This window comes from Erythrolamprus reginae, chromosome 4 (genome assembly GCF_031021105.1).
Source record: "Erythrolamprus reginae isolate rEryReg1 chromosome 4, rEryReg1.hap1, whole genome shotgun sequence".
NCBI classification, from domain to species: domain Eukaryota; kingdom Metazoa; phylum Chordata; class Lepidosauria; order Squamata; family Dipsadidae; genus Erythrolamprus; species Erythrolamprus reginae.
Genome location: NC_091953.1, coordinates 98,182,353 through 98,208,588, shown reverse-complemented (window position 1 = coordinate 98,208,588; position 26,236 = coordinate 98,182,353). Strand labels below are relative to the sequence as shown.

The 26,236-nt window shown below is 42.9% G+C and overlaps 1 protein-coding gene across 1 annotated transcript; it reads right to left on the bottom strand.

Moving 5' to 3' along the window:
• Positions 1-422: 422 nt before the first annotated feature.
• LOC139167358 (acetylserotonin O-methyltransferase-like) lies at positions 423-25,791 on the bottom strand. Its single transcript, XM_070751827.1, has 8 exons — positions 25,720-25,791; positions 16,346-16,520; positions 14,825-14,954; positions 9,742-9,810; positions 5,638-5,756; positions 3,899-4,039; positions 3,609-3,749; positions 423-613 (listed from the first exon to the last, which is right to left on the bottom strand). Exons 1-8 carry the CDS (start codon positions 25,789-25,791, stop codon positions 423-425), a joined length of 1,038 nt encoding a protein of 345 aa, XP_070607928.1.
• Between the last annotated feature and the right edge of the window lie 445 nt (positions 25,792-26,236).

Here is a 26,236-nt window from a genome sequence, read left to right as displayed (position 1 = left end):
ATTTTCTGACAGAACAATTAATCAGTGGAACGACTTGCCTCCAGAAGTTGTGAGTGCTCCAACTCCGGAAGTTTCAAAGATGTTGGATAATGATTTGTCTGAAGTAGTGTAGGGTTTCCTGCATAATCAGGGGTTTGGACTAGAAGACCTCTAAGATCCCTTCCAATTCTGTTATTCTATTATATATTACTGACTATTACAAGGCTCAAAATAAATTTCTATTAGAAATGCTCAATTTAAATATTTTTGTACAATTAAACCTCAAGATATATGACAGAGATCTCAATTGTACTTTGATAAACTTTAGACACGGTGAGGTTATAAAATCATATCATTATATAATCTAAGTCAGTAAACACTGTACAGTACATTGAAATAATTTTCTTTCAACACTTGACAGACATGAAGCCCCATTAGCAACATTATTTTCTGGCCAAAATGATATCAAATATATTTCCTTTCGTTAGCTGTATATCTTTGAAGCCAGTTGTGCTGAGGAATGAATGATATTCTGATGGGGTCCGGATCTTTCCTTCAGAATGAAGCAGCAGTAAGACAGACTGCATGACAATGGGAAAAGATAGAATCTTGTCTTTGTCTAATATTGGTTCCACTATACTCCACCACCTGTCAAAATATAATTTAGGAATAATAATAACATACACTTCAGATGTGATTACATTACAATTACAACAGCATAATTCCTTGACTATTAAGATCAAGAATGTAAATGACATAAATTTAACTATTTTGGCATTACATTATATAGAGAAAGGCCATTTTATAAGCAAGGTACCTTTGCATGCTGGATATGGTTTATGTCCTAAGGCAGCCACGAAGCTATTGCAGATGCATCCTCATTTTTGCAGACACTTATGAAGGTATACAACACAAAGCTCTCCCCACTCCCACCATCTTCTCTCTTCCTTTTCATATTGTTGGTTACCTTGCACTTTCTTTGACTGGAAAAATGCAGGATGGTTCCTCCTAAACTAGCTGCCATATACATCCCCTACTCAAAGAGAATATCTCCCTAGAAAACAAGCAGTAAACAATTTCTTCAAGATCTAAGTTAATTTTTTAAATAGATGAATGTGTTGGGATGCTCTTCTTCATCCTCTGATTTCCCTCACTGGGGAAAAACACAACTTGTATATAGTATTTATTCTTAATCCAAAGAAATTTCAGGGTAGGGAAAGTAAGACAGATTTCATAAAAGGGAAAATACAGTGAGAGGTCCTAGTATATCTGGATGTGGTACAGATTATATCATAAAGAAAATTCCTTAGATGCCAAATTGCTCCATGTAAAACAAGTTAGAGAGAAAAGGTGTCAAGCTGCCAGTCAGAATTCAGACAAATAAAACTCAGAGTCCTTTTTATAAAAGTTCAAAAGTGAATTTATCAAAATCAGAACTAGAAGCATTGAAAGAAAAGAAAAGTCTGAGAAAATGGCGCGATACAGACGTATATCAAACCCCTTTTTCCAACCCTTTCTCTCATATCATGTATCTTCCCAAGTCAATTGGTGGATACAATTGAGTCCTGATACCAGATCTAATTCTTCATCCTATCTTACATTATATTTTGCTGGTTACAACTTCTACCACTATTCTCTTTCCTCTTACTTCAGCATTAACTAAACAAGGCAATTGTTAAACAATATACTTATACTTAGAAGGACATGATTTATAATTAGAATGGCCCGCCTTCCTATGATATGAAGAAATTAAAATTCATAGATACTTTCAAAAACACTATATAAGAAACTCACCAATATCTATCTATATGGGGAAAATAAAGCCTAAAATATACTTGAAAATTCCAGAACAGTTCTCAACAATGAATAGAATAGAATAGAATTCTTTATCAGCCAAGTATGTTTGGACACACAAGAAATTTGTCTTGGTGCATATGCTCTCAGTGTACATAAAGGAAAAGATACATTTGTTAAGAATCATGAGGTACAACACTTAATGATTGTCATAGGGGTCAAATAAACAACGAGAAAGCAATCAATATTAATAAACATGCAACCGCTGGGTGAGATTATCCAGGGGCATGGGGTGAGGTATAATCAGTACGCTGATGATACCCAGCTGTACATCTCCACCCCATGTCCAGTCAATGAAGCAGTGGAAGTGATGTGCTGGTGCCTGGAGACTATTGGGGTCTGGATGGGTGTCAACAGACTCAGACTCAACCCTGATAAGATGGGGTGGCTGTGGGTTTTGCCTCCCAGGGACAATTCCATCTGTCCGTACATTACCCTGGGGGGGGAATTATTGACCCCCTCAGAGAGGGTCTGCAACTTGGGCATCCTCCTCGATCCACAGCTTACATTAGAGAACCATCTTACAGCTGTGATGAGGGGGGCATTTGCCCAGGTTCACCTGGTGCACCAGTTGCGGCCCTATCTGGACCGGGACTCACTACTCACAGTCACTCATGCCCTCATCACCTCGAGGTTCGACTACTGTAATACTCTCTACATGGGGCTACCTATGAAGAGTGTTTGGAAACTTCAGATCGTGCAGAATGCAGCTGCGAGAGCAATCATGGGCTTCCCTAAGTGTACATACATCCCAGACAAACCATACATAATAGTATAGCTCATGCGGCTGCACTTTGCACAATCTGAAGTTTCCAAACACTTTTCAAAGGTAGCCCCATGTAGAAAACATTGCAGTAGTTGAACCTTGAGGTGACAAGGGCATGAGCGACCATGAGCAAAGACTCCCTGTCCAAATAGAGCCGCAACTGGTGCACCAGGCGAACCTGGGCAAATGCCCCCCTTGCAATAGCCGAAAGATGGTGTTCTAAAGTCAGCTGTGGATCAAGGAGGATGCCCAAGTTGCGGACCCTCTCTGAGGGAGTCAACAATCCCCCCAGGTGATGGACGGACAGATGGACGTGTCCTTGGGAGGCAGTAGCCACAGCCACTCCATCTTGTCTGGATTGAGCCTGAGCCTGTTGGCACCCATCCAGACCCTGACAGCCTCCAGACACTGGCAAATCACTTCAACTCCTTCACTGAGAGGACACAGGGTAGAAATGTACAGCTGAGTAGAATCAGCGTACTGGTGGTAACTCAACCCATGCCCACAGGTGATCTCATCCAGCGATTATGCTCTATTGCTTGTGTTTGCAATAGAACATATTGCAAACACAAGCAATATTACCTGATTGATCTCGCCCAAAGTTCTGGCAACATTAACCATCTCTGTTACTTATTCTTTGTTAGTAAGAATTAGGCCCAGTATATCTTTTCCTCTAGTTCCCCCTCCTCTACCTTTTGAATCACAAAGTTGTCAGCTAGGTTGGTTAGAAATCTCTTCAATCTCCCACTTGCTGCAGAGTTTGCCTCCCAGTTAATATCAGGATAGTTAAAGTCCCTCTGTGATGTATTTTCTATATACATTTGTTAATTGTTTAGTAAAAAGTTCATCTATTTTTTCTGTTTGGTTGATTGGGTGACCTGTAGTATACTCTTGAGCCAGTGTTTTGTTTCTAAATTCCTTTGTTCTATCAACAGTATAGGTATGCAAACAATATGCAAAAGTATAGAGGATTGGTTTGTCTGCCATAGTTTTCAGTTTTCATAAATACAGCAACATAGGTACATACCAGGCTTACAGACATTAAACACTTTGTTTAGCAGCTGCAGGCACGTTTCATCATTCCAGGTAAAGAAGATCCTGGCAAAAATGTACAAATCTGCTTCAGGAATTGGATCCTTAAAAAAATCGCCTGAAATGAAATAAATATGATACATTTAAAAATATCATCATCCTAGAAGAAGACTCTGTTCTCCCTATCTACCGTTTAAAGCCAAATAAGCTCTTGCATTTCTTCATATTTTGACATTGGCAGAAATGCTAGAATAAATTCCAGTTTACCTCCATGGAAAGTAATCCGTGACGTTTCTGAGAAGGCATGATGCTTCTTTGATGTTTCCACTACTTCAGGGAGTTCAAAAACTGTCACAATGCAATGTGGATATATTGCAATCAGTTCCTTAGATAAGGCACCATAGCTTCCTTGGAAAAGGACAAAATTAAAAGAAAGAACTATATAAAATAAAATTTGAATATATATATATTTCAAACGGTTTTCTGGTTCTACTGTTTTAAGATTCATCAACTACCTATGCATCAAAAACAAGACCCGCAATACATCCTACGTCATCCAACCCACCATCCCCCAACAACAAGTCAACATCCCACACACCACCAACCAAGACTAGGAAAGTGTTCCCCTTACTTCCTTAATCCATTCCAATACTAATCTCAAATGCAAACTATTCAATTGAAGAAGAAGAATTAATGTCTGAATTCCTCCTCCTACTAAACACCGATACCTTCAACATTATTTTTGTCTGCGAAACATGGTTAAATGCATCTGTCCCTGACTCCATCATCACAGCAGGAAACTACCTTGTATTCTGGTCTGACCATGATTCCCGCAGAAGAGGCGGAGTAGCTATATTATACAAAAAGTCACTAAACCTAAAAAAAAATCCAAGTTACACATAATCTTACCCTCCGTGAAACCATTTTCTGTGGTCTATCCTTAAATGCCACACTTCACTTCCTACTTTGTTACAGAGCCCAAGACTATGACATTACCCATGCAAACAAATTAACATCACTGCTAATGTGGGCAGGCCCCTGTCCATACCTCTTGCCATATAAGTTGACACTTTCTTGGACTCCTAAACTTTTATGCAATTTATCTTAAACAGAAGGCTAAAGTTGCTGAGCTACTGCACAGGTTCCTGGGGAAGATGGTGATCTGATCATGGGGAAAAAGACAGGCCACTGCATTCCAACCCATCATCAGACAACTTCCTCATCCAATACAAAAATGCCCTCCCACTATTACTGATGTGTGGTGCATCTCCATTCGGAGTGGGAGACATCCTCAGCCACAATCTTTCAAATGGTCCCGAGGCTCCAATAGCTTTCTAATCTAAGACTCTGTCTCTAGCAGAAAGAAATTACAGTCAAGTAGATAAAGACACTATTCCTAGATTATCACAATCTCTTTTCCTGCTTTTCCCCCTCTTATCTGTATTGATATTATCGAAGTGTATGAATGTGGAAAAACAAAACAAAAAATGACAATCTGAAGTCTAGAACAAAGTTGGCCAATGACAGAAAGCGACAGAGAATTGCATTTGTCCCAGTAATACCTTGAGGATGCAAAACACACTGTTTAAATTTAGGCCTGATATTGGACCACTGAACTTTGGGTGCCTGTTCACATATATAATGCATTTATGTGCACAGTATCTTTATACAATATTATTAGGTATTTATTTATTGGATTTGTATGCCGCCCCTCACCTCACCTTTTTCCTTCAGCAGCGACTGTCCTCCTCCTCCCACCCAAATTTTGAGCTTTTATTTCTTTACTAATGAGTTTGCATGCATTATTTGCTTTTACATTGATTCCTATGGGGAAATTGCTTCTACTTAAAAACTATTTTACTTAAGAACCTGGTCACAGAATGAATTAAATTCTTAAGTAGAGGTACCACTGTATTTGTGTAACAATGCAGGAGGTCAAAGGATCGATACCCAAATCTTAAAACTAAAAATTAACCAGAAAAGGGACTTTATTTTGTGATACTTACCACCTATATCATAAATGAATTCAAATTCAGAAAGATCAAATGCAGTCAGTACTTCCCTTCCATGAAAACTCCAAGCCTCATTCATATACCTGGAGAAAGTTTCAATGTTTTCTTCTGACCTAGAATTGAAATTTACACAACAAACTTATTATTTTACATAAAAAGAGCACCTCTATTTATCAATGTAATCTGTAATTTACCCCCAAAAATCTAAAGATTATGGAGCATTGATATTCTACATCAACTTTAAAAAGTTAATGTTTGATATTAACTTTTTTGATATTAACTTGATAATATATGATAAGAGAAATAAATTCTATTTCATTACACTACCAGAAACAAAAACCAGTTAGATAGTGTCATGAAGGGGTGTACATAAGTGCACTAGCCTGCCTTTCGTCCCCTGTCCAATTGTCTCTCCTTATCTCATATATCATATATCTTTTCTTCCTTTAATATATCTTCTCCTCTACTTTTATATCTTTTCTTTATATGTAATACTTCATGTCTATCCTCTTCAATATGTATTTTGTATTGGACTAAATAAATAAATAAATAAATAAATGAAGGAAGGAAGGAAGGAAGAAAGGAAGGAAGAAAGAAAGAAAGAAAGAAAGAAAGAAAGAAAGAAAGAAAGAAAGAAAGAAAGAAAGAAAGAAAGAAAATGTTGCTTGCACACAGATTTCAGACTTTCTTACAATCTACATCCCTGGGAATAAGAGATGTCTGTCGGTCATCTACAGCAGTGTTTCCCAACCTTGGCAACTTGAAGATATTTGGACTTCAACTCCCAGAATTCCCCAGCCAGCATCCGCTGGCTGGGGAATTCTGGGAGTTGAAGTCCAAATATCTTCAAGTTGCCAAGGTTGGGAAACACTGATCTACAGCAGTGGCCTCCAACCTTTTGGGCACCAAGGACCAATTCCATGAAGAAATGTTTTTTTCATAGACTGGAGGGGCCCTGGTTTCGCATGCTGACTGCAATCCCGCGGATGGGGCTTTGCTTATTTGTACAGCTTGATTGCCAGCATGCTGTAGACGAGTGTCAATCCCTGGACCAGGGATTGAGAATCCTTGATATCCAATCTGATATTCATATAGAAAAAACCTACTATAAAATGATATTTAAAAATGTTTTCCTTAAAAAGGAGTTGGGGAAAGAAGGACAGAGGGAGGCTGGAAAAGGACACGCCCATTATTTCCTGTGGCCTCTGAACTCCGGAAATCTCCAAGAAGCTAGAAACATCCTGGAAAGTGAAATACAGGTTTGTTTGCTTCAGGAAGCCTTTAGTTATGCACATAGAATTTGTGCTATGGAGGAATTGGCATTAAATATTTTACTTCTGTTTTATGGTTGGTTGCACAGTAAACCAGATGTTTAGACTTTTGTTATTATTTATTTATTTAAATTTATTGGCCACTCATCTCCAGAGGACATTGGATAGCTGTTCTTTTTTTCTTTTGCTCTTATGTTTTCATTTTTTGTACAAGTTATGAATGTAGTTATATTATTACATATAATGTAATGACTATTACATAATAGATATGACATATTATATAATATATTATATTATATATAATAATTATTACTTAACATACGTAAAATATAATATATATGCAAGAGAGATATGACTGCCACATGTGATGTTTTCTCTCTGATGATTAACAAGACAAAATAATGTTACAAATACAGCCTTCTGTTTATAATATAGATTTGATGAACAGAAGAAGATATATTATCATAAATATCATAGCTACTATACTATACTACGCTATAGTATACTATACATTCTATTATATAATACATCATATACTATATTATACTATACTATGCTATATTATACTATACATTATTATGTGATGTGATGTTATATTATTATAAATAAAATATAAGCAAGAGTTCGAGGTGTGGCCCTGTGGGTCAAAAGGAGTGTATTTAGGTTGGGTTGACATTCTTCACATACTGTTGTCTCTTCCCACAAACTATCCTTATTAATGGCATTCCTCAGATTCAGATCTCCACTTCATCACCAATGTTTCAGAGACATTCAAAAACGGCTCATGGAACAAACTGTTTATTCAGGTTAAAACTCAGCTTACTAACACACATCAACCAACACAACATATATATGCACAATATCCAATCAGAGCCTAGCAACTTCTATTCACCTGCCCCCTAGTGGCTGGCCGACATTCTTTTTGATTAGTTTTATTGTTTTAAATAGTTTTATATCCTATAAACCAGTGTTTCCCAACACTGGTTTTTTGAGCTGCAGCACATTATTCACATTTACAAAATCCTGGGGAACATTGAGGGGGAGGGGGCTAAAAAAAGTTTGGACAAAAAAAATATATCTCTTCCTCCCTTTCTCTCTATTTCTCTCTCTCTCCCTCTTTCTCTCTCTTCCTTCCTTCCTCTTTCTTTCCCTCTCGCTCTCCATCCCTCTTTGTTTCTCCCTTCTTTCCTCTCTTTTTTCCTCTCTTTCCCTCTCCCTCCTCCCTCCCTCTATGTCTTTCCCTCAACCTCCTTAGGTTAGGTTTATTGGGTTAGGTTTATTGGATTTATATGCCACCCCTCTCCGCAAACTCGGGGCGGCTCACAACAATAATAAAAAACAGTACAGTACATAATATTATACATAATCCTTCCCCCTCTTTCGCGCTCTCTCTTGCTTTCCCCCCTCTCTCTCTTGCTGCCTTTCTCTTTCTCTCTCCCCATCTATCTCCCTCTCTCTTTCTCTCTCTTTCTTGCTATTTCTCTCTCTCTCTCTCTCTTGCTTTCTCTCTCTTTCTCTCTCTCCCCTCTCTCTCCCTCTCTGTTTCTCTCTCTCCATCTCTTTCTATCTCTTTCTCTCTCTTGCTATCTCTTTCTCTCTCTCTCTCTTTTTTGCTTTCTCTCTCTGTCTCTCTCTGCCCCCCCTCTTTCCCTCTCTTGCTATCTCTTTCTCTCTCTTGCTCTCTCTCTCTTTTTTTCTCTCTCTCTTTCTCATACACCACGCGGCAGCAGTGGCATTGGGCAGTAGCCGTGGGGCAGCAGCAGGGTGGTCAGCTGCGAGGCGGAGCTCCAGAATGGAGGCACCGACGGCGGTGGCTGGACGTGTTGCTAGACGCCGTACATGCTGGCATTGTGCTGGGCATGGGCGTGGGGCTGGAGCCTCCACCCCGGCCCAGTCAGCAAGCAAGTGCCAGCGATGCAATGCCAGCATATACAGCGTACAGCAACATGTCCAGCCGCCGCCGTCAGTGCTTCCGTTCCGGAGCTCCGCCTCACAGCTGACCACCTTGCCGCTGCCCCACAGCTACTGCCCGGTGCCTCTGCTGCCGCCACCCTCCCGCTGCCACCGCCCTCCCACCGGGCCCCAAAGCTCACTTGCTGCCACCGCCAGGGAAGCTCCAGCCGGGCGGGGCACTGCAGCTGCCGGAAAACTTGGAAGGCGCAAAGAAAGAAGCTCAGCTTCCGGTCTCACAATTTTTTGCTCTTTGCACTCTCAGCAAAAAGTTGCGAGACCAGAAGCTGAGCTTCCTTCTTCGCGGCACACCTGACCATTAACCTTGAGTTGACCTGTGCGAATAGGCGACAATATAAATTCAATAAATAAATAAATAAATAAATAAATACATACATACATACATACATACATACATACATACATACATACATACATAAGTGTAACTTGTTAGTCATCAGAAAGAAAACATGAAATGGGGCAGACATATCTTTTCTGTATATAGGCATTAGAACATCAGTAAGATACCTTTTGGAAGTCAGATAGTGCCAGCAAGAGCTACCAAACCACTATCCTAGGGCAAGAGGTGACACAAAACTGTAAAAATCATATAGCTTCTTAGGGATTCTAATCTTTCAGACTTATATATAGTTCTAGCTTCAGATCCCACAAGTCCGCACTACAAAGGAATTCTTAGACATAGTACTCAAGTGACATCATAAAGAAGTTGAAGAGAGAACAAAAAAACAAAGAGAAATCAGTGATAGTGTAAATATTAATCATTTTTCACAAAGTTGGACAAGGAAGTTTTGATAGCTATGTTTATTTATTCCCGCCCTTTTTTGGAAAGTAAAACATTGAGAAATAGTGGGTTTACCGGTAAAGAGCCTGAAATAAATTGTTTGAGGAAACACCATATATTGATGAAATTTGATTCTTTCCTTCCCTGAAAAAATATTTTAGAAGCAAATGGTTAGGCAGCACAAATAGATTAACTATCACATTTTCCCCATCATCAAATACTGAATATATTATGCAGGTCCCTGTATTATTTTCAAAAATCATTTCAAATAGCTTAGTTTCTAAATAGCTGAAATATTTTGACAAAAATATTGTCACTAATAATAAAAGTAACTGAATGAAACAATTAATACAGTGCTGAATTGTCCCATGGTGAATTGTTCCATGATGAGTTGGCTGGAGCGAAAAAAGAAAAAAACCAAGGATTACTTTTAAAAATTTACAAGATGTTAGAGAAAGAGGAGGATTTGGGTTTCCACACTGGGAGCTCTGCTCAGGGCCACCATCAGGAATTTTGGGGCCCCATACAGCCTAAGTGTCTGCCCCCCCCCCCCGCCATTTTAAAACTATTTTAAGTCGCCAAGCCACTCCATCCCCCAGGGATCATTTCCCGCTTCACACCAAGCGAGGCAGTCCCATAGGCCAGTGTTTCCCAACCTTGGCAACTTGAAGATATCTGGACTTTAACTCCCAGAATTCCCCAGCCAGTGAGGAGCTGGAAAGGACGAGGGGAGAGAAAAAACAGGGTACCAGCAGTCGGGCGGCTGTCTTGAGGGGGCACTCCCATCTGGAAGGAATGGAAGAAAGGCGAGGGCGAGCTATGAAGGAGGGAGGGTGGAAGGAAGGAAGGAAGGAAGGAAGGGTAAAAGGGGCGATCAAGAGAGGAATGGGTGAATGAATGGACGGAGGGTGGGAAGGAAGGAAGGAAGGAAAGAGGGAAGGGACAGGAACAGAGGAAGGGTGCAAAGGAAGCAAGGAAAGGTGCGAAAGGGGAGAGTAAGAGAGGAAGGAGTGAAAGAAGGGAGTGAGGGAGGAAAGAAGGGAGGAAGGAGAAGGAAAGCAAGAAATGGAGGGAGAGAAAGAAAGAAAGAAAGGGGGAAGGGACAGAACAGAGGAAGGAAGCAAGGAAACATATGAAAGGGGAGAGTAAGAGAGGAAGTACTGAAGGAAGGGAGGGAGGGAAGAAGGTAGGAAGGAGAAAGAAAAGAAGAAATAGAGGAAGGGAAGGTAAAAGAGAGAAAGAAAAAGAGCAAGAAAGAAAGAAAAAGAGAGAAAGAAAGAGAATGAAAGAGAAATAAAAATAGAGAGGGGGAATGAAAGAAATGGAATGAGGGAAGGAAGGAGAAAAAGAAAGAAAGAAAGAGAAAGAAAGAAAAAAGAATGAAAGAGCAAGAGAGAAAGAGAGAAAGCAGAAATGAGAAGCTGAGAGCTGGCAGGCCAGGAGCTTCGCATGTGCTGTTGGAAGGGGGCTTGGTGGTCCTGGGAGATGGTGAACATTGTTCCTTCTTCCCTCCCAGCACAGAGGGGTGGCTTCCTCCTGCAAGGAGAGCTCTGCTCACCAACCTCTCCCAACTTCTTCCACAAATAGGTTTCAGATGAGAAGCCTCACCTGAGTTCCCGGAGCTCCTTAGAAACAGAACTTCCCAGCAGCGGGGGGGAGGCAGCGTCAAGAAGGGCTCCACACAGCACTGGAAGGGCTCACCTTGCGCCGCGCCGCCCCGGTTCCCCGCTGCACCTCCCCAGTGCAAAGCACAGGACTGCCGCCTCCCCCTCGCCCCAGGATTTCGCGCTTGCAGCTTCGGGCAGGGGGCTTGCGGGGGGTGGCAAACGGTTGCTTGGAAGCGGAACCTCGGAGCAACTCAACCGCCTTGCTTCCTCCGGAGAAACACCAAAGAGAGAGCTGGCAAGTGGGGGGGGAACGGGGACTGCCTTCCGTGGGAGTTTGGGGGGGTTGGGGCACGCAGGGGCCGGCAGGCAGGGAGGGAGGGAGGCGCCAGCATCGGACGGGTCGGACCGAGGTGTCGGACGGGCAGCGCTTTCGCCTTGGCATTGCGCTGTGCGGGAAGGGCGGTGCCTTCCCTAACTGCGCCTCTGCCCGGGTTGGCAGCCGGGCCATCCAGAGGGGCGTCCGGAGCACTCCAGGAAAGGCTCTGAGCCGCTAACGCTCGTCCGGCGCCGCTCCGCCTCCTAAACCTGCGCGGTGGAGGCGTCCCCTGGCCCAGCACTTCCGGAGGCCGAAAGGCGCGGCTCTCTTCGGGGTTGGGGAGTTTTTGGCGGGCGCCGGGGCCCAGGCCCCCCCAATTTTCCAATTTGCCCGGGCCCGGGACAGCAATCCCAGTAATACCCGTCTATCGGTGGCCCTGGCTCTGCTACCAAGCTGCGGCAATGACATGGATAAAAGACTGGATTTTATTTAGTGATAAGTAAGTAAACTAGTGATACTTAGGTTAGAAGATCATGATTTACAAATTGGCTGGCACACATCCATGTGGTATGAGAAGAAAATACACAGTTACTTTCAAAGACATATTATAAGGAGTTTGCTGATGGCTATTTGGGTATACCAGGGTGATTTGACAGAAAAAACATAACACTTCCTGGTGCAAAGCTGAATGGATAAGATCCTGTGGCCTAGAGGTTAATTCTCTGCCTTAGAGGCAGAGGTTGCAGGATCAAATCCCAGTAAGGGTATGGCTGGATGATGAGAGGAAACAACCTTGAAATAGATCTATACCAGTCTCCCTTCATTTTCAATTCAGAAAAATATGTTACACACACCCACATATTGCTGATAATGAAAAGAAAGGTATATATATGCAGAGGCCCCAGGTTCAAATCCCAGTAAAAGGGTGTGGCTACCTGATGAAGGCAAATAAGCCTGAAATAGATCTATAGTAGTCTCCTTCCTTTTCATTATCAGCAAAAATATGTTACACACACACACACATCAGATATATGTGTGTGTGTGTGTGTGTGTGTGTGTGTGTTTTCGTAAATTTTCACAGGTATATGTATGTAGATTGTTTTGAGTTCGGGTTTTGCCCTGTGTAATATTTTGCATGCAAAATATTACACAGGGCAAAACCCGAACTCAGAACAATCTACATATATATATATATATATATATATATATATATATATATATATATATATATATATATGTCACATGTTTAAGCTGAAATTGAAAATTAAGGGAGACTAGGATAGATCTATTTCGGCCTTATTTTGGCCTCATCAGCTAGCCATACCCACTATATATATATATGTGGCCAGCTGATGAGGCCTAATAAGGCCGAAATAGATCTATCCTGGTCTCCCTTAATTTTAAATTCCAGCTATAAACATTTAACACATACAAAATATAGTTTGTCGGCTATAGATATATTACTGCCTTGCAGTGGCCCTGGGCTAGGCCTATAGGCAAAAAAAAGAGGAGCTGTGACGTTCCTTGGAAATATACCAGGGTCATCCGACATAAGAAAAAACATATACCCCTCCCTGGTACAAAGCTGGATGGATTCAGATCGGATGGGTCTAATTGCTAGCTCTCTGCTTTACAATGCAGAAGCTTCCCAGATCGAATCCCAGTAAAAGAATGGGTGTGGCCAGCTGATGAGGCCTAATAAGGCCGAAATAGATCTATCCTGGTCTCCCTTAATTTTAAATTCCAGCTATAAACATTTAACACATACAAAATATAGTTTGTCGGCTATAGATATATTACTGCCTTGCAGTGGCCCTGGGCTGGGCCTATAGGCAAAAAAAAGAGGAGCTGTGACGTTCCTTGGAAATATACCAGGGTCATCCGACATAAGAAAAAACATATACCCCTCCCTGGTACAAAGCTGGATGGATTCAGATCGGATGGGTCTAATTGCTAGCTCTCTGCTTTACAATGCAGAAGCTTCCCAGATCGAATCCCAGTAAAAGAATGGGTGTGGCCAGCTGATGAGGCCTAATAAGGCCGAAATAGATCTATCCTGGTCTCCCTTAATTTTAAATTCCAGCTATAAACATTTAACACATACAAAATATAGTTTGTCGGCTATAGATATATTACTGCCTTGCAGTGGCCCTGGGCTGGGCCTATAGGCAAAAAAAAGAGGAGCTGTGACGTTCCTTGGAAATATACCAGGGTCATCCGACATAAGAAAAAACATATACCCCTCCCTGGTACAAAGCTGGATGGATTCAGATCGGATGGGTCTAATTGCTAGCTCTCTGCTTTACAATGCAGAAGCTTCCCAGATCGAATCCCAGTAAAAGAATGGGTGTGGCCAGCTGATGAGGCCTAATAAGGCCGAAATAGATCTATCCTGGTCTCCCTTAATTTTAAATTCCAGCTATAAACATTTAACATATATATATATATATATATATATATATATATATATATATATATATATATATATATATATATGTCACATCTTGGGGTTTTTTGCTGAACTTGAAAATTAAGGGAGACTAGGATAGATCTGTTTCAGCCTTATTTTGGCCTCATCAGCTAGCCATACCCACTGGGACTTGAACCTGCAACCTTTGCCTTGTAAGGCAGAGAATTATCCTCTAGGCTACAGTATCCAATCCCTTCAGCTATATATACATCAGAGAAGTTACATACACTATAAGTGTAACATGTAGATATTAATCTATATGTCACACTAATAGATTATAGTTGTTGACTATAAAAAGCTTATCTGCCTTGGAATATGGCCCCTCGTGGGGCCGAGAGGCAAAAAGGAAGCTGTATGCTACTTCCATATACCAGGGTGACTCAAACACACACACACACACACAAATATATATATTCTGCAACACAGAATTGAACGATAAGCAATAGTGTAATGTATGAATAAATAAATAAGTTAATATTTTAGGAAATATGCTATATACATGGATACTTACAAATCATTTCATTGTTTCATTCCTAAAGATGGATTTCTTTAATTTGCAAAGAACAATAGAAAAGACAGAGTATACTTATGCTGAATGACAATGATGTTTCTACATACTGTAACAACTAAGTGAATAATATATGACAATGACACATTAAGTCTTGCAGCATAGGGAGGAGAAAATGATTTTGAAAAAGATCAAATTGTTTTTATCTATATGCTTCTGTGTTATATTTGTTCAAAAAAACTAAATAATCTTCCTACCTCACTGCATCAGACAAATATTTCATTCCTGGATAGACAATATCAGAGTATAACTTCAGGGTATAATATTGAGACTTGGGACTTGATTTTGCCAGGTAGAGGTTGGCAAATTCTGTATTTCCATATAGATCTTAAAACAAAGGGTGAGAGAAAAGAGATTATTATTAACACAAAAAAGAAAATTTAAAACCATATTAATTAATATACTATTTCTAATATTTTGAATAAAAACAAATGCAATGGGTTATTAAAAATGATTGTTAAGGCTTCTGTATGATGTTGGTGGTGAATACATCTCAGAATATTAAAATCAGGTAAGAAAACAAACTGATCATTGAACAAATCAACCCTGAATTATCACTTAAAGATCAAATGATCAGGTTTAAATTTGCCTACTTTGGACCAATGTTCCCTCTAATTTTTTTTTTTTGGGGGGGGGGGAAGTATAGTGTCTGAGCGGCAACTGGGCGGCACAGAAATAATAAATAAATAAATAAATAAATACTGTGTGTCTATAACAGTGAGCTCATAATAGGGCAACTCTATCAATATCAAAATGCCACTTAAATAGTTGAGCTAGTTTCAAACTAGATTTTGATTTTCTTTCTCTCTTCCTTACTCCCATTCTTTTTCTTTCTCTTTTCCTTCCTCTCTTTTTTCTATCTGTTTCTCTCTCTTCCTCTCTTTCTCTCTCTCTCCTTCCCTCTCACTCTTTCCCTCTCGGCTTCTGGGCAGGCTTGGAAAACTCTGAGTTGATGATGATTTTTAAGTGAGCGATTGCTCACTGCTCAGCTTAGAGGGAACTATGCTTTGGACACATTATTAGAAAACTCTAATGCTGGGAAAGGAGGAAGGGAAGAGAAGATGACCAGCAGCAAGTTGGATGGTCTCAGTTACAGTGGCAATGGGTAATGGGCATTGGGAAATTTGCAGCTGCTTCACAAATGAAGGCTTCTTGCAACCCATAGCAGCCTGTCTACTTTAAAAAAAACACCTGCCCATACTTATAAACTGCTGGAAAGTAAGCCTGAGGATAAGAGGCATCAGGCTTACACAACTTGTGTAACAGGATCAGGTGGCTTTTTTGAGTGGCAGTAGTGAGACTAAGGGCTGAAGTCGAGCTCTGGACCGTCAACTTCAGGCCCAGCCTTCGGGCTGTCCCTTAGTGCTGCTCTTCAGAGTGACCTAGATTGGCAGCTGGTAGGAGCCCATCACAGACAGTGATGGGCTCCTACAGGAATGGTCAGGAACGCAGTTCCGGTAGCAAAATTTGGAGCTCCACCAAAGAACACCCAATTGCACTGAAAGATGTTGAAACAAAATGCATAAACCACTCCCACAGTGTGGTAGCAAAAATTTTGGTAGCCCCATCACTGAGGACAGATAATTGTTTCTCTTTTGTTTGGAGGTGGGCTTTTGACACAGCAACCCCTGTGGTATAGGGTAATATAGGTTATAAGTTAATATCTAATAAATTATAAAGAATTTGGGGAACTTTTTATTCCAACTTACGGTAGTTACCTCTGTCATCCTTTCGTTCCATTTTCAGAAGATTTAAAGTCACGCAACAGTTCAGCAGTTTCTCCATTCCAGTAACACTGCTGTCTAAACGTTCAGCAATAATCACTGAGGAGAGAGATTCACCTGAATCTCTCAGCAAGTCAAATATTCCAAATTCACAAGAAGCAAATATTATCTGAAAAGACATGGAGAGATATACCAATAGGAAAAAGTTTGGGAAAGGATGACTTTCCTTTAAATATTTAAGTTTGTTTCCTCCAAAATATATGTAAAATATCGGGATATCCTATGAACAAGGATGAGTGAAAGTCAAAGAGAAGCTATTTTAATTAGATGGGGTTTTTTTCTTAGCTAGAAGCCCTCTTCAGGATAGAGAATGCATGCCTTTTCCACTCCTGTCCCTTTGTAATATTCGCTTGCTCATCTAGGAGGTCAGCTAGAGGAAGTCTGACTCTCCTGAACATGAGTGCAGCTTCCGATGTAAATTGGACTACTCGGGGCGACTTACAACATATAAAAGACAATAAAAACATCTGAAATCCAATTTAAATGTACATCTACAATTAGCACAGGTGCCTCCCATGGCTGTGTACTCTCACCACTTCTCTTCTCTCTATACACTAATGACTGCATCTCAAACGATCCATCTGTTAAACTACTGAAGTTTGCAGGCGATACAACAGTGATCGGACTCATTCGAGACAATGATGAATTCGCATACAGACTATCCTTGTGGTGTGACCAGAACAATCTAGAACTGAACACACTCAAAACCGTAGAAATGGTGGTAGACTTTAGGAGAAACCCTTCCATGTCTCACAATACTAGACAACACAGTGTCAACAGTAGAGACCTTCAAATTTCTAGGTTCTATCATATCTCAAGACCTAAAATGGTCACCTAACATCAAAAACATCATAAAATACCGCCGGTGGTCTTTATCCCCCGGTGCATTTTGCAGGAGGCACCAGGGGACACGGATACTGGTGGCAGCCGCCATGTTGGTTCGGCTGAGATCTCGCGAGAGTGGCCTGATATGATGTAGTCCGGGCGGAGCCTGCCGGCCCAATAAAAGGGCGGGCAGGCTCGGAATCGGCCTTTTCGCCCGGACTAAGTGCTGCAGACACTCGGCTGGGTGTCTGCTGCGAGCGGCCATTTTGCCTTGTGGCTGGCCGCCATTTTGGGAGCCTCAGCGGAGGCGTCTGGCGTGGGTTTGGGTGAGAAATCTTCCTCTCTCTCCCTTGGAGTCCTCTTCGGGACCGAAGAGAACCCTTGTCTTTCGGTGGGAGGGGTTAGGGGGGTCTTTGCTAGCCTTCCCCGGTAGCCGCAGTTTCGTCGAGGCCTTTTAGGGGGGGGTATTTGGCCTTAGGCTCCTCGGGATCGAGGAGGGCTTTCTTCCCTCCTTACTTCCCCTCAGGGAAGCGGTCGCAACCCCAAAGGGGGTATTGGTAGGGCGGGGGAGGTGCCCTGTAGCCCCTTAGTTCTTGGGGGCCTGACATTTGGGGCACTGTTTCTCCTCGGGATCAAGGAGTGGTTGCCCAGCTGTTTTTTCCCTTACAGGGGTTATTATTGACAGCAGCCCTTTGGGGACGGAGGGGTGTGGCCTTTTGGTCTTTGGACCAATTTTGATTTAGTTTATCTATAACTAAATACATAAGTTGCTATAATAAATAAATAAATAAATAAATACAGAATTGAATAAATAAATAAATAATCATACTAACCTCTAATGGCACCTAAGAGGCAAAAGGCCTCGGCTCCACCGGCCGAGCCCGTGGCACGGCCACGAAGGGCAGTTAGGCCCTCGGCCCGGGCTTGTGCCAGCATGGCTGACTCTCAGAGTGCAGCCCCAAGGGGGGGTAGGAGGTCGGGGGCCCCGGTTGTTGAAAATAACATTTCTGCTCTTTCTTGGGCCAGGGTCATCGGAAGACTGGACGAACTGGAACGCTGGCGGTCTGGCTCCGGCCCAGGAGGTGCCTCCACAGTAGCGCCAGCAGCCCTCGGTAGAGCTCCGGATGAAGCAGTGGCCCAGGTCGGGCAGATGGCCCAGGCCGGGCAGATGGCGGGGCTCCCATGGATGGCTTCTACCCCTTTGGGGGCAGGTGAGATTGCACCACACCTAGCATCCTCGCTGCTCCTCCCTTTGCCCGGACAGGCCATTGTTCCACCGGGTTTTGGGAGTGGGGTCAACTATCTAGGTACACCTGCGGGCACCTGTAGCCAGGTCTGGACCCCGCCAGCTCCAGCTGCGCTTGCTCAGGCCCCCATGATGGCTTTTCCGTCGGGGCCCAGGGCACCAGGGGCGGGGGTCATTACAGCTTGGGACCCTTTTGTCAGTATTAGGGCAGGGGCCATCCCGTGGAGGCTGCCTGCTACGCCCCTGGGTTTCCACTTGCACCCCTCAGTCAGGGAAACCATCTGGAAGGGGGAATATGTAAACCTTTTCTCCCTCCTTAATAGGGAGGTCCCCAAAAAAGATAAGGAGGGGGAGGCACAGGTAAAGAAGCCTAAAAAGACGAAAGTCAGTAAGTGCTTCAGCTCTTAGCTGTATGCTTATCTGACTTACGCCACCATAGTGCTACAGAGGCAACCTGCTAGGGATGCCTCGATGCTTAAATATATCGATTTGATAGCCCGTGCTCATTTCGAGTACAAGGGCTCAATTTGGAGGCACTATGATAAGGCTTTTAGGGTGCGCGTGGCATTCGATCCCACGCTCCCCTGGGACATGGTCGTCCCGACTTGTGGTTCCAAGCAACCTACATGGCTAGGAAAGAGGGTTGTGACCGTACAGATAGTGGGCACTTTATGGAAGAGGAGTCCCCAGCGTCCACCCCTGCTAAGGCCGCCACAGCAAAGGGAACCACTCCCCCATGTTATGAATTCTCTGCAAAAGGGGCTTGTTTTCGTCCCTTTTGCAAGTTCAGGCATGCTTGTGGGAACTGCGGGGGTACCTACGCCGCTTCAGTATGTCCCTGGCCCAAAAAGGGGAAGGACAATAAGGGAGGGGGTCAGGCTAAACAACCCCCACCCGCTGGGGGTAAAAGGGCCCAGCCCAATTAGGCTTCCAGTGCTCAGGGTTTGGCTGAAGAATTATCACCCTCGCTCAAGAGCGGCTGCTCTCCTGCAGGGTTTCTCTGAGGGATTTAGGATCCCTTATGTGGGGATAAGGAAAGCCTTCATGTCCAACAACCTCAAGTCGATTGTAGGACAAGAGGACATCGTTAGGGCAAAAATACAAAAGGAGGTGGCCGAGGGCAGGGTTCTGGGACCTTTTCCAGAACCGCCCTCCCCGACTCTAAGGGTCTCCCCTTTAGGTGTGGTCCCCAAAAAGGCGAGTGGTGAATTTAGGTTAATTCACCACCTGTCTTTTCCAAAGGGGGAATCAGTGAATGATTTCATTCCTGATTAACTTTGTTCAGTCTGGTACGCATCTTTTGATGCGGCCATGGCCATGGTTAGGAAGTGTGGGGTTGGAGCCCTTATGGGTAAATGCGACATTAAGTCAGCATTCCGGCTCCTCCCCATACACCCAGATGACTTCGAGCTCTTGGGCTTCCACTTCGAAGGTGGTTTTTATGTTGACAGAGCATTATCAATGGGATGCTCTATCTCGTGCTGTCTTTTTGAGAGCTTTAGCACCTTCTTGGAGTGGGCGCTCAGGAGTCGCAGTGGTCTGGGTTCGGTCGTTCACTACCTTGACGATTTCTTGTTAGCGGGGCCTGCGCGTTCAGAGCAATGTTTTGCTCTAATGCGGGACTTTGAAGCCCTTTGTACTCAATTAGGGGTGCCTTTAGCCCACGAGAAGACCGAGGGCCCTGCTACCAAGATTACCTTTCTTGGTATTGAATTGGACTCTGAGGAGCAATCTTCTAGATTGCCCCTAGACAAATTAGTTAAGATATGGGGTAAACTCAATTTATTGTTGGGCTGCCGGAGGGTCACCCTTCGGCAGCTACAAGAATTAGCGGGGCTTCTTAATTTTGCCTGCCGGGTCATTGTTCCCGGCCGGGCTTTTTCCCGGAGGTTGTACAACGCGATGAAGGGGCTGCGCTTGCCCCATCATCGTATCCGCTTATGCGCTGGGGTCAGGGATGACCTGCGTGTATGGCGGGAATTTTTAGATCAGTTTAATGGGTTGTCATTTTGAAGGCACGAGCTTCTCTTGGAAACTGAGTTGCAGTTATGCTCAGATGCTGCGGGGACCTGTGGTTTCGGGGTGATATTAGGCGACCAATGGTGTCGTTCCATGTGGCCTCCGGAATGGAGGGCCTCTCCCCTGGTCAAGGACTTGACCTTTTTATAGCTCTTTCCCTTGGTAGTGGCCTTAGAGCTTTGGGGGGAGCAGTTTAGGGACAAAACCGTGCACTTCTGGTGTGACAACCTGGCTGTAGTCCATGTTGTGAATGCCTTGTCCTCCAAGAGCGACAGGGTCATGCATCTTGTCCGCCATTTTGTGCACAGGTCATTGTCCCTTAATGCCTTATTTTTGGCCCGACATGTCCCCGAGTTAGACAACGGAATTGCTGACGCCTTGTCCCGTGGTCAGTTGTCCAGATTTCGGACCCTGGCTCCGGGGGCCCGCGCGTCACCAGAGGCTTTTCTCGACCACCTTTGGAGCCTGGACGGGCTCCTGAGCAGTGGGGAGCAGTAGCCTGCAGGGCCATGGCCATCTCAGTGGCATCAGGCACCCTGAGGGCTTATCAGCATGCAGGTAAGGAGTTTGGGGATTTCAGGCAGGATAGGGGTTACACCCATAGTTGGCCTGCCCCAGTGGAACACCTTATGGAATTCTGTGTCCAGCTTAGGCAGCGTGGCCTTTCAGTTGGGACAATTAGGTCCAAGTTAGCCGGTCTTGCCTTTCTGTCTAAGGCGGGGGGGTTATGGACCTTTATGATGACTTCCGCATTCGGAAGCTGCTGGAAGGCTGGGTGAGGGAGCGACAGGGGACCCCTTTGGATAGTCTCCAGGCTCTGACGGTGCAGCAGCTGTCGCTTATTAATCAAGCTTGGAACAGTCTGTGTGCCTCTATGTATGAGGCCCGTCTCTTTAGGGCAGCGGCTTCTGTCATGTTTTTTGGGGCCCTGCGGGTCAGCGAGGCTATGGCTTCCTCGCAGGCTGACAGGTCGCTCCGTGCCTTCCAGTTCGCTGATTTAGTTTAGCTGGGTTCTAGTGTCCAAGGTTCTGGCCATGCTAGGCATTGATCCCGCCGGCTATGGAACACTTTGTTCCGTATCGGCGCCGCCACTAGTGTGGCAATTAGGGGTTTCTCGATACGGAGGATTCGGGAAATCGGCTGCTGGTGGTCAGCGGCCTGTTTAGGGTACGAACGGCCAGCTGAGGGTCCGGGGTAAGCTCGCGAAGACCTGTGGTGGCTTCGCACTGTGTGGCCCACCACGCAAGTGGTGTGGTCTGAGATCCTCCCGAGGATCACTTGGAGGGACACCATTTCCCTTAGGGCCATTCACCGGGTTAGGAGAAGAGTGACTAAGGCCCTGGGTAAGGTGGTCAGAGAGTTAGGTGGGGTTGTAGTGGCCCATCCCCTCATCACCATAGATCAGCCTTGGCTTTACCGGGCTGATGGTGTTCACCTATCAGAACAAGGGAACACCATCTTCTTACAGGACCTGCAGCAGTCACTGCACGAGCTGGTGCAGTTAGAGGGGGGAGTCGGGGGGCCAAGATAGAGATCTGACCCCCACTCCGTGGCAGGTTAGGGGCGGAAAACTGGGTGGTGGTTTAGCAACTGCGTGTTCTCCGTTGGGCATCTTTGGGGATGATTGACAGGTTCTCTCCAAAGGCTTGTGGTATTGGCGACCTGAGCAGTTGGGGGAAACCTGTCTTTGGGTCCCGCCCATTTAATTCCCCTTGTAGGGGTTAGCCGGTGGGACCCCCCACATGCAAGTGCATGGCAAGGTCTCAGGTGAGGGAGTGGTCCCTCACCTGGATTAGCATGGAGCTATGCCCATAAGTTGCCCCGGAAGTTTATTCTACGTCATTTTCCGCCCCGGAAGTATTTGTTTGACCCTGCGGGTCCTTGTTAGGATCATAAGTTAATTATGCTAATTTATTTAAATAAATTATGCTAATTTATTTTAATAAAAATGACCCAGTTTTAAATCCAGCTCTTGTGTCCGTGTCTTTACTCCGCCTCTCCTGCAAAAACAACAAGAAAGAATGTTCTTTCTGCACCAGCTCAGGAAGCTCAAACTGCCCAAGGAGCTGCTGATACAGTTCTACAGAGAAATCATTGAGTTTGTCATCTGCACCTCTCTAACTGTCTGGTTTGGTGCTGCAACCCAACAGGACCGACACAGACTTCAGAGGATAATCAGAACTGCAGAAAAAACAATTGCTGCCAACCTGCCTTCCACTGAGGACCTGTATACTGCACGAGTCAAAAAGAGGGCTGTGAAAATATTTACTGACCTCTCGCATCCTGGACACAAACTGTTTCAACTCCTACCCTCAAATCGTCGCTACAGAGCACTGCACACCAAGACAACTAGACACAAGAACAGTTTTTTTCCTGAACGCCATCACTCTACTAAACAAATAATTCCCTCAACACTGTCAGACTTTTTACTAAATCTGCACTTCTATTTCAACTAGGTTTTTTTCTCATCATTCCTATCATCTCCTTCCTCCCACTTAGGACTGTATGACTGTAACTTGTTGCTTCTATCCTAAGATTTAATATTGATTGTTTCCTCATTGCTTATTTGACTCCTATGACAATCATTAAGTGTTGTACCACATAATTCTTGACAAATGTATTTTTTTCTTTTATGTATGCTCAGAGCATATGCACAAAGACAAATTCCTTATATGTCCAATCACACTTGGCCAATAAAATTCTATTCTATTCTAAATCCAATTTAAATTTAAAACTAATTGGTCTAAAACCCAAATATATTAAAAATCAATCACTCCCATTCAAACAGCAAGCATCCGCACGAATCCCAGCGACCGATCAGGTCCCACAGAGTTGGCCTTCTCCGGGTCCCGTCGACTAAACAATGTCGTTTGGCGGGTCCCAGGGGAAGAGCCTTCTCTGTGGCAGCCCCAACCCTCTGGAACCAGCTCCCCCCTGAGATTAGAACTGCCCACACCCTCCTTGCCTTTTGTAAACTCCTTAAAACTCATCTTTGCCGTCAGGCATGGGGGAACTGAGATAACTTCCTCAGGCCTATACTGTTTAGGTATGGTATGTTGTGTGCATGTTTTTTAAATTATGGGTTTTTAGCTTTCTAATTATTGAATTTGTATTATATATTGTTTTCTGTTGCTGTCAGCCGCCCCGAGTCTGCGGAGAGGGGCGGAATACAAATTAATAAATAAATAAATAAATAAATAAATAAATAAATAAATAAATAAATAAATAAATAAATAAATAAATAAATAAATAAATAAATAAATAAATAAATCCATTTCATTCATCGGTCAGGGGACAATTAATTAAAAGCCCCAAGCCTAATGGCATAAATGAGTCCTCAGACTCTTGCGGAAGGCAAGGAAGGTGTGGGCGGTGTGAATCTCTGGGGAGAGCCAATTCCAGGGTTACAACTATAATTGTCAGGCTCCAATACGTTCATAACTCAAGGATTACTTGTACTTTATTTTTAGTGCTGGATCACACAGAGAACTGCATTCATGTTCAGGAAAATATTAGGACACCATTCCTTTTGACTTCCCAGGTGAATACAAAGAGAGTAGAGGAATTAAATAGCTCAATTTTTTGACCTCTTAAAATTCCTCACAAGCAATTCGTAAAGAGAGCTACAAGATCTGTTGTGATAGAAGCTACTGACAGAATTGTGGTCAGAAGACACCATTGCTCTATTTGGTTAATAATTGGATTGCTGAGTGCGGATTAAATTTGACATACCTTTCCTCCATGGGTACTCTTTCTCCCTAATACTTCAGTCCCTGATATATTCTAGGTACCATGATAATTTATAGCAACCAGTTTTACTTGTAGTTGACCAAGAGGTAAAAGGGCATGTACAACATTTTTTTTCATCTAGCAACTATGTTTCTTTTTTAAAAAAACACACAACTGAGTTTTCATGGACTAAATGCCCCTCTGACCAATAAATGTAATGTATGGTGTAATTGGAGTGTATGAGTATGTATTACATTAGGGTTTTTAGTTGTATTTTAATTATTACATTTGTGCTACATGCTTATGTTTGTATCTACTCTGTGAACTGCCCCGAGTCTTCAGAGAGGGGCAGCATACAAATATTATTATTATTATTATTATTATTATTATTATTATTATTATTATTATTATTATTATTATTATTATACAGGGGTGAGCTACCCCACTGTGAGCGCAGGGGGGTAGCGAAAATGGAGCTCCACCCCAGACCACCCAATTTGCACTGAAAGATGTTGAAAGAAAATGCAGGACATCCTGCATAAGCCACACCCACAGAGTGGTAGTAAAAATTTTAGTAGTCCTTCACTGACTAAATATAGTGAAGTGGTGGGTCACCAAAAAGAAAAGATAATAAAAATGTTTATTGGATGTTCTGAACAGATTTCTTTTGTTCAAAAAGGTACAAAAGCCACTGCCCAAATTTTCCCATCAATTAAAAAAACAGCAACAATCTATGGTATAGTACTGTGAGATTAAATGTAACATAGTCTCTTTATTTGTCATGTTTATTATTATTTATTATTTATTATTTGGATTTGTATGCCGCCCCTCTCCGAAGACTCGGGGCGGCTCACAACAAGTGTAAAACAAATCATAAATAATTCAATTAATTAAAATATTTAAAGATTTAAAAAAACCCATATACTAACAGACACACACACAAGCATACCATGTATAAATTAAATGTGTCCAGGGGGAGATGTTTAGTTTCCCCATGCCTGACGGCAAAGGTGGGTTTTGAGGAGTTTACGGAAGGCAGGAAGAGTAGGGGCAGTTCTGATCTCCGGGGGGAGTTGGTTCCAGAGAGTCGGTGCCGCCACAGAGAAGGCTCTCCCCCTGGGGCCCGCCAACCGACATTGTTTAGTTGACGGGACCCGGAGGAGGCCCACTCTGTGGGACCTAATCGGTCACTGGGATTCGTGCGGCAGAAGGCGGTCTCGGAGATGTTCCAATCTGATTTCCTTCATCTGCAAATTGGGTAGCCTTATAAACAAAAAACATTTCAAAGTAGAAAGAGAAAGAAGAATGATCTTCTAAGGAAAATGAAAAAAGCTGATTCAGAAAATTCAGCAAAGACCCTTGTACTTTAAGTAAAATAATTTTAGTGGAGCATAAACTGCATGATTTGGAGGAAGGTTTTTTTTCATATCCATAAGTCTCTGAAGAAATTTTTACATTTTAATGCCATTATTTATTGTTTTTACCCTACCTTTGTAAACATAAACGCATGTTGATTCTGAAATAATATTTTAATATTTTCTTTTTCCTCTGGTGAACACATTGTTCTTCTCTGTCAAACACACAAGAAAATTATTTCATTTATTCATTTATTCATTATTTATTCATTTCTCATAATATTTGTATACCTTTGCAATCTAAAAAAAATTCCCATTGGTTATAGTATCAAATACACAAAAAAATACGTAAATAAATTCATCAACCCATTTCAATATCTCTAGTTATACAATAGATAAATAATCTGACAATGTTTACCAACTTGGCTGCATAGCTAGAGGTATAACAAGCAGGAAGAGGGAGACTATGATCCCGCTATATAGAGTGCTGGTGAGACCACATTTGGAATACTGTGTTCAGTTCTGGAGACCTCACCTACAAAAAGATATTGACAAAATTGAACGGGTCCAAAGACGGGCTACAAAAATGGTGGAAGGTCTTAAGCATAAAATGTATCAGGAAAGAATTAATGAACACAATCTGTGTAGTCT